Below are 9,484 nucleotides of genomic sequence, written 5' to 3'. Positions count from 1 at the left end.
AGAGAGAGAGAGAGAGAGAGAGAGAGAGAGAGAGAGAGAGAGACTGAGATCCCCTCCTCCCCAGCAGAAGGAATAGAGGAAAGGCTAGGGTCAGGACACAAGCATACTGGCATCAGCATTCAGCAAGTCTGACAGAAGAGGAAGTTAAAGATGACTCAATAATATGAGAGAGAGAGAGAGAGAGAGAGAGAGAGAATGAGGTCATTAACAGAACTAGGCCAAGGGGGAGGAGTACCAACCTGAGAGGAAGATGGCAGGCATAGTTTAGACATGATTAATTTGACACCCACAGCACACTGAAGGTGCATATCCAAGCCAGAGAAGGTTTAGTTCCTAACAGTTCAGGTCATAACTGAAGCCACAGGCAGAAAGGAGAGACTAAACCAAGAAAGTAATAGCGTAGACACCAGGGGTGCCATGAAAGAAGTATTTCAAAATAAGGAGATGGTGGGTCCCAAAGGCACAAGTAGGGAAACATAAGGACTGAAAATACATCTTTTACTTTATTTGTTAGAGTCTTACTACGTAGCCCAGGCTGGCCTCAAACTCATATTACTCCTGCATCAGCCTGTTAACTGCAGGAATCACAGGCATGGGCCTCATGTACAGCTTTAAAACAGGCTATTTATATTAGACTCAAAACACTGAGGTTATTGGTGGTCTTGAAAAATGTTTGAAGGCAGCCAGGCGTGGTGGCGAGAGCCTTTAGTGAGGCAGAGACAGATGGATCTCTGTCAGTTCAAGGCCGGCCTGGGTCTACATAGTGAGTTCTACACCAGCTGGAGCTATAGGGAGACCCTGCCTCAAAAAGACCTAAAACACCAAAAAAAAAAAAAAAAAAAAAGTTGTAAAAGCTGGGCGTGGTGGCACATGCCTTTAGTCCCAGCACTTGAAAGCGCACTCGGGAGGCGCAAAAAGTCAAAGGCGGGCGGCCCCCCGGCAAGGGAGATACGGGATTCCATGGGCGAAAGCACCCTGGGAGGAGCACAAAAAAAACAAAAAAAAAAAAAAAAAAAGAAAGAAGGAAAGAAAAATGTTTGAAGACCAAAGGTCTACCTACCAATTAACAATTTATTACACATTCACGCAAGGCATAGTAGAGCATGCTTTTAATCCCAGCACTTGAGGAACAGAGGCAGGCAGATTTCTTTGAGTTTGAGGCCAGCCTGATCTACATAGTGAGTTCCAGGCTGGCTGGGGCTACAGGGAGACCCTGTATCAAAAAGACAAAAAAAAAAAAAGAACCTTATTACACATTTCAAAATAGCTAGAACTTTGACTTTGAATGTTCTTATTACAAGGAAATGATAATTACGAAGTAAAGCCTATGTTGATCCAAATATCACACTGTACCCCATTAATATGTACAACAATTAAATTTTTCTTTAAAGAATCTTGGATAAAACAAATACTAAGAATGCCTTAAAAAAAATCACCCTGCAATAGGCTGAACAGCAGATGAAGGAGAGATGGGGAGGTATAGGCTGAAACAGAGGCAGGCTAGAGTACAGCTCGATGCTTTGGCAGAGTGCTTACCTAATATACCTATAGTCCTGAGTTCAATCTTCAGCACCGGGAAAGGAAAAAGCAGAGAGAAGCAGTGCAGACCCTTCAGCATTCCCACCCTCCTCTCCCAGCCAATGCCAGCACATTGTCCTTGACTTGAAAATGCACCATCCAAAATTCTTCCACACCCTTGTACTGCCAGGTGCCAGTCACCTTCCTAACAGGCCCACCTACCTGCACACAGCCAAATCTATATTCTGTAAGCACTGGCCAATCTCCTGTCATCTCTTCTTGATGTTTTTAACTCTCCATGCCTACTAATCACCAACTAAGTCAAGCTTTTCCTTATTCCCAGTCTCCAGGTTAAAGGCTTCCCCAATCAGCTTGAGCTTTTCCCCTTTCTTCATTGCTTAATTCTGTAATCACTGAAGAGATTTTTTTTAAAAAGACAATTCCCTTGCTCAATACCCTCTTTGCTATGAATTCCACATCCAACAGCAGGCCTCCAACACATCCATACAGTCAGTATCATCTCTGGTTCCCAACACCAATGAAACCTATGGACATCAGATGGACTGATTTTCCCTTGAGGAAATCTCCAGCACTCCTGGGTAGTTCTGGAATTCCTCCAATCCAGCCACAAATGACTGACATTCTCTCTGGCTACTTCACAAGAATCTCCCATGGACTCGTTTTCCCATCTGATGATTGCTTTTTTAAAAAGATTCTATTTTTATCTTATGTGTATGAAGTGTTTTGCCTACATGCATGTATGTGCACCATCTGCATGCAGTGCCCATGGGTGCCAGAAGAAGGCCCTGAATCTCCTGGAACTGGAGTTACAGACAGTTTGAGCCATCATGTAGGTGCTAGGAACCAAACCTGGGTCCTCTGCAGGAGCAGCAAATGCTCTTAACTGCTGAGCCAGATCTCCAGCCCCTATATGATGCTTTTTAAAATGACATATCTTGGTCAGGCTGAGCATGATGGTACACACCAGGCACCCCAGACTTGGGAAGATGAGGCAGGAGGATTGGAAGCGTGAAACCTGCCTGGATTACATAGTGAGACCCTGTCTTAAAAAGGAAAGGAGGCCAGGGGTGATGGTGCATGCCTTTAATCCCAGCACTCAGGAGGCAGAGGCAGGTGGATCTCTCTGAGTTTAAGGCCAGCCTAGTCTATATAGTGAGTTCCAGGTCAGCTGGGGCTACAGAGAGACACTGTCTCAATAAAGGATTTTTTTTTTTTTCGTAATCTCGTTTCAACACTTTAGATTTCTCTTAGCTTTGCTTTTATTCGCTCTATTGCTACAAGGACTACTAATAAAGGATTTTAAAGATGAGAAAAATGGCACATTAGGCATGTATGCCTTGGAAGCCCTAGAAAGCCAAAGAACTCAACAAGTGTTTATTCCTTCCTTCAGTCACTTGATATCTGTTTCTTTTATCTTCATATGTGTGCATATGTGCATGTGCACGCATGCATGTACATAATCCTTGAAACCATGTACAAGCAACTTTTATTTGGAAGGTCACTTTTTTCCCTTCCAACTACTGAATGCTTCCTCCTCCTCACTGCTCAAGCATGCCCTCCCAGGAAGCCCTCTTAATCTGTACCGTGAATTCCCCATGCCGGTTTACTCCTGCAGCAAAGTGCTTTTGTACTGATGCATTCTTTTCCTGCTCAAGCATGCCCTCCCAGGAAGCCCTCTTAATCTGTACCGTGAATTCCCCAGGCCGGTTTACTCCTGCAGCAAAGTGCTTTTGTACTGATGCATTCTTTTCCTCTCACTCTTATCACAGTCTCTTGAAGTTATCAAAATATATGTCTCATCTTCCCCACTAAACTCACTCCTCCAAGTCAAGTGTAACATTACCCTGAAAATATAACTGTTTTAAGCAGACTCTGTGTACACACACACACACACACACACGCCTCATACATGCCAAGCATGTGCTCTACCACAACCCCATAAGCACTGACACTTGAGTGAGAATACCTGGGTTTGAATCCCAGAGTTCTACCACTTGGCTACAGTGTAACTTTAGGAAGTTGTCTAACCCTTTAGTGTCTTGAATGTCCTCATCTATAAAATGGGAAATAAAGTTTCTTTAGGACTGGGGAAATGGCTCAGCAAGTAAAGGTGGTAGTCCTACAAAGCTGACAATCTGAGTTTGAGCCCTGGAACTCACATAAAAAGCCAGATGTGGTAGTACACATCTGTAATCCCAGCAATCCTATAGCAATATAGGAGGCCAAGACAGGGGACTCACCCAGACCAGAGGCCAGCTACCCTGGAGTACACAGTGCAGTAGCAGAAATAAGACCCTGCCTCCACAAGGTAGTAGGAGGGAACTGACTCCCAAAAGATGTCCTCTGGCCTCCACCCCCACACACACTGTGGCATATATGCACCAACACACAAAAAAATAAACTTTAAAAGTAGTAATAGTTTTTCTCTAGGCATTGTTTAGAAGAATAGGTTAATAAATGACTGGCATATACTAAGATTTTTATATTAACTAGTACATTGTTAGAGCCACAGCACCTGAAATTTTATCCCTGAAAGCAGGACATCAGTTATTTCAGCAATGAACTGAGACACTAAAAAGTCTTGACATACAAGCTTAATTCCCTATACGACATTAATTGGAGATTCTACATTAGGTGTGGTGGCACATCCCTCTAACCCCAACTCTCAGGAGGCAGAAGAAAGAATATCATGAGGTCAAGGCCAGTCTGGGCTACACAGCAAGGCCCATCTCAAAAAAAAAAAAAAAAAAAAAAAAAGTGAAAAAACTTGTCCAATATGCACAAGGCCCTGAGTTTCATCCCCAGTACTGCACTTCAAGAAAAGGTGTTTTATTACATAATTTCATCATCTGAACCATGTCACACACTAATTTTTTCAAAAGCTGTTAATTTTTTTTTCCTTTCTTTTGAGACAGATTCTACCCAGGTGGCCCAGATTGACTCAAACTCATTATCCTCCTGACTCCACTTCATAGTCCTAGGATTCTAGGCATGCTTGACCAAGCCCGGCTCCAGTCATTTGATACTTAACTACCCCTCAATACTATCTCTACTGACATGGTCAAATACAGAACCTCTGCACACTACTGAACCTTTGCTTGACATCCTGTCGCACCACTATAGCGCCTCCCACAGCACGGCATACAATGCAACACTCGCTGCAGAGGGTGATGGCACTCCATGTAGGCGAAAAGGTCTGATTTTGTCTTCACTGCAAGAACCACTCACAGTGACATTAGAAAAAAAAGCTTTTTTAATCAATGTAATTTTGTAGGGGAAAGGAGGTGCCGTGTATGCTCGGATGCTATGTATGTGCAAGAGCATGAATGAGCATGCTTGTGAAGGCTAGAGGTCAACATCAGGTGTCGTTCCTCTGCAACCATCCACCTTGTTTTTGATACAGCATTCATCACTGGCCTGGAGTTAGCCAAGACAGCAAGCCCCAAGAATGTGCCTGTCTCGGCCTCCCCAGCACTAGGATTATAACTGCTTTTCTTCTTCTTCTCCTTTTTTTTTGGTCTTTTTGAGACAGGGTCTCCCTGTAGCTCCAGCTGGCCTGGAACTCACAGATCTGCCTGCCTCTGCCTCCAGCGTATAGGGATTAAAGGCCTGTGCTTTTCTAAATAGGTTCTGGGAACTAAACTTAGGACCTCGTGCTTGCACAGACTGAGCTATCTGACTAGCTCCACTGTAATTTTTTATTTTATTTGTTATTTGTGTATATGATGTGCAAGTGAGTGTGTGTGCGCACACATGTAGAAGTCAAAGGACAACTTCCAAGAGTCGGTTCTCCTTCCACTGTGAATTCTAGAGACTAAACTCAAGTCATAAGGTTTGTAAGACAAACCCTTTTTATCCACTAAGCCAACGTGCAAAGTTTTAAGATTTTTATTTTTTTCTGTGTATTTGTATATCTGTGTGTCATGTGTGGGAAGGTACCTGCAGAAGGAAGGAGGGCATCAGATCCCTTGGAGCTGAAGTTACAGGCAGTTGTGAGCTGTTCCACCTGGGTCCTCTGAAAGAACAAGCACTCTTAACCACTGAGCCACCTCTCTAGCCCCATCCTGCAATTTGCAGGCAATTATAAAGAAATGTCAGTTAGCTGTACCTATAAGCCCAGCACCCAGGATCTAAGACAGGAGGAGTATCACAAGTTCAAAGCCAGCCTAGTCTACATATCAAGTACGAGGATTGCATGGGGAGACTCTGTCTCTAAATAAACAAACACTAAATTTAAGCAAGCACTCAATTTTGTACAAAAATTCAGTAAGAAGCAGTAATTCATTCAATATTAAGTGAACTTGGGCATTCAGACTGGGAATATAGCTCAGTGGTAGAGTGATTGCCTGGCATGTGGAGGCCCTAAGTTCCCAGCAGGCAAATTCCCAGCACACATACATACACACACACCACACACACACCACACACACCACACACACCCCTTGGGATTTCAACCAAAAGTGCTGTAGTCATCTAAAATGGAGCTTGAACAACTAGCTGTTCCATGAATCTGAAGTGTTAAGTATGAATTTGTTTTATTTTTTAATCAGTAGTATATGTGCAGGTCAAGGTCCCTCCTGCTACAATAACAGTTTTTTTATGAATCCCCATTGTCCCTGTGTCCCATTACTTCCACTCTCAGAACCCAGCAAAGCAAGGATGGATGACACTCCCATGACCCTTCCCACAGTAAGCAGCAAAACATGCAGACTTGGAAAAGAACACCAGGATCCAAATCAAGGCTCCACTCCTTGTTAATGGGTATCTTAGATCTGGTCCCCTCCCCCTCAGCTAATAACAATACTGTAATCTGGCAGGTTAGGTGTGGCTAATTAATGTTGAAGGACTAAAAGTAAAATACCAGAAAATAACTGGCATATGGTAGAAAGAGGAAAGTAAAAGAGTTCCACACAGAGCCCAGACTAACCTAGAACTATGTAGCCCAAGTCAGTCTAAAACTGTTGGCAACCCTGTTCAGCCACCCACTGGAATGCTGGTATTACATGTATGTACCTCCATACCTGGCCAGAGATGTAGTTTCTACCATGTTGTACCATCTTCAAGTCTTGGTGTGTGCTTGGTGGCACATACCTTTAATCCCAGCACTTGGGGGGGGGGGGAGGCAGGTGGATCTCTGTGAGTTCGAGGCTAGTCAGCCTGGTCTACCTAGTGAGTCAGTTCCAGGCTGGCTGGAGCTACAGGGAGACCCTGTCTCAAAAATACCAAAAAATAAAAAAAATATTAAAAAAAAAAACAAAAAACAAAAACAAACTTAGATCAACAAATAATCTTAAAAGTCAAAATGCAGCCAAGAATGGTGGTACAAACCTGTAATCCCAATGCACAGGAGGATTAGGCAGGAGAATCATGAGTTCAAGATCAAACTGGGCTACACAGTGAATTCAAAGGCCTGCCTGGTATACAGCCTGACCTTGTCTCCATACCCACCATCCAACAACCCCCTGCCAAGTCACCCTGAAAATTATTGGAAAATAGAGCTGTGCCCACCAAAGAAAGACCTTTATTCCATCAGACACAAAACAGGCAATGGCTTCCTGACTTATCAAACAAAGCCTGTCCCACCCAAACCCTTGACTTTCCTACCCAGGAACACCTATGGATGAACAGTGAATATCTGTGAGGCAAAAAGATGTGACTAGTGGATCCTATTGGTCTAACATCTACTGTGACCAGTATGTTTACATTGAGGTCTAGGTTACAAAAACCACCTAAGGGTCAGAAAAAACATACATGGAGATCAGGAAGTCAACAGTCTCAATTAGTTACTCAAGGCAAGCATGCTCAAAATGCCCTACTAAATGCCAATTAGATGAAACTGAATGCAAGGGTGCCTTGCTAGCTCTACTGTAAGCAAACAAAATTCTGTCCCAGCAACATGCTAAATTCCCTGAGGCCAGGACCTTGTCTGTGTAGCTCAAATGCACACTCTCCAGAGCATAGCATATAAGGACTATTTAAAATCAACCAGAAGTTTTATATGTGCATATTCACACAGCAGCATTACTCACAACAGCCAAAAGGTGAAACAATCCAGGTATCCACTGACATGAATGGACAAGCAAGATGTGGTGGACTTCCACACACTTGAAGGAAATTCTACACTTACTACCACATGGATGAATGTTGAAGAAATCCTGCTAAAGGAAATAAACCAGTCACTAAGGACAAATACTGTATATCCCACTTATACAAAGTACTTGAAGTCATCAGACTAATAGAAACAGAAAGTGATTATGAGGCCTGGGGTGAGAGGAACTGCTGAGGAACAGTGTTTAAAGGTATAACGTTTCAGTTTGGGGAGATGAAAAAACTTCTGGAGATGTAGCCCATTATAGTTATTATAGTTACATATAAATGTGCTTAATGTCAGTGAATTGTTGATCAGAAATAGTCAAAACGGTAAGTATATTTATCACAATTTTAAAAATCAAACATTTTATAAGATTTTTGAAGAAATGAATGAAAGAATGATAAATGTTCCATGTCTTTTAATTGTTATAGATGAGGAAGCTGGAACTCAAAAAGTGAACTGATCGGCCACCCCCTACAGTATCTCAATAAACATACCCCACACATGGTATAAACTATGCCACACTGCTCAGTACTGCTGGGGTATTATACCCAGAAGCTTGCAAACCCAGGAAGACAAAGTCAACCCCTTAGATTATCTTTCTACAGTCAGAACCTTACACACCACCCATAGGCCCCTAGCAGTCTGACAATCTCACTGATCTGATAACTGTCTTAAAGAACTGGGACAGCTGCCCTTTCTGCGCTATGCCACTAACTTGGCAGGCATTAAGGGGGAACAGTACTATCCCTGGAGGTGCTCAAATCTACACTGGGTGATCAACCACTCATCACAGGCTATATGCCAAGGCTGGGGCAGATAAAGAATCAGACAACTAACTTCACCTTTGAGGAAGCTCAGTCTACAGTGATGGCAGAGAAGGCTCAGAAACCATGACAATAGCAAAAAGCTGTGAGTACACAAACCTAAGACCAAAGATCCCACTGCTGACTCTGCCATCATTCACATAACCTCATACTGTTTCTCTGTATGTAAACCTACAAGCTGGACGAGATGGTCTCCAAGAATCTAGCCAGTTCTGTAGTTACAGAATCTCCCAAGCAGAATGCCTACATTCAAATCTTGCCCCTACCCCAGAAGAGTCGCTTGACCTTGAGCAGGGTAATTAACTGCTCTGAGCTTCAATCTCCCCATTTCCGATCAAAGGTTTGGTGTGATGACTAATACAAGCCAATCAATCACTTTGCACATGGCCTGGCACACACTAAGCCATCAATAAAGAAATGATACTGGTTATCACGACCAGCTGCATGATGAGAAGAAAAGCAAACAGCAGAAGCTGGGGGACTGAGCCCGCAGCACCTCCAAGGCCCTCCCTCCTAGTCCCTAGACCTCCCGCGGGGGGATGGGAGCGCTCAGCCGGTTGCACACCCGGCACGCATGTGTCACCGGCCAGGCTCGCACGCGCCTCTCCCCGCCCCAAGGAGAAGCAGCCCCGGGGCCCACTGCCACCCCTCCAACCCCGGCCCCCGACCCCACTCACCATGCTGGCCCGGGAGGGGGTGGCTCAGGTGAGCTGGCTCTCGGGATCCGACGCGTCCCGCTCGCACAGTTCAGGTCATGGTCCCAGCAGCCTCAGGAAGACCCCGCCCGAGTAAAGACAACCGGTTCCCCACCAGGGGCCCGCGGGGACCTTTATAAAGAGCACGGCGGCCTCATCGGGGACCCCCGCAGCGGTTCATCCAAGCCTGCGTCCCTCCCCAGGGAAACCGAAAAGCAGGAAATGGGGCTCGGAGGCCCGTGAACGCGGCGGCGCCCCGGGGCCCCCCGCCTGGGCCCGACCCCCGACGGGAGGCTGCGGGCCCAGGCAGGGACTCCCCGGCCTCCGCGGCC

The 9,484-nt window shown here is 44.8% G+C and overlaps 1 protein-coding gene across 5 annotated transcripts in view; it reads right to left on the bottom strand.

The window, feature by feature from the left end:
• The window catches only part of Xpo6 (exportin 6), a 135,532-nt gene that overhangs the window by 125,771 nt on the left and 277 nt on the right, over positions 1-9,484 (bottom strand). For 3 of the 5 annotated variants that reach the window (XM_008841609.3, XM_008841619.2, XM_008841601.3), the window contains exon 1: positions 9,135-9,484. This exon is cut by the window's right edge. In XM_008841609.3, coding sequence (XP_008839831.1) covers positions 9,135-9,137 — 3 coding nt within the window. In that variant the 5' untranslated portion in view covers positions 9,138-9,484. The remainder of the gene's footprint in view (positions 1-9,134) is intronic. The other 2 variants (XM_008841621.3, XM_017800271.2) reach the window with 1 other exon arrangement.

The sequence above is a fragment of the Nannospalax galili genome, unplaced genomic scaffold (assembly GCF_000622305.1).
Source record: "Nannospalax galili isolate Female #2095 unplaced genomic scaffold, S.galili_v1.0 scaffold411, whole genome shotgun sequence".
Taxonomy (NCBI): Eukaryota; Metazoa; Chordata; class Mammalia; order Rodentia; family Spalacidae; genus Nannospalax; species Nannospalax galili.
This window is presented reverse-complemented; position numbering and strand designations above follow the sequence as displayed.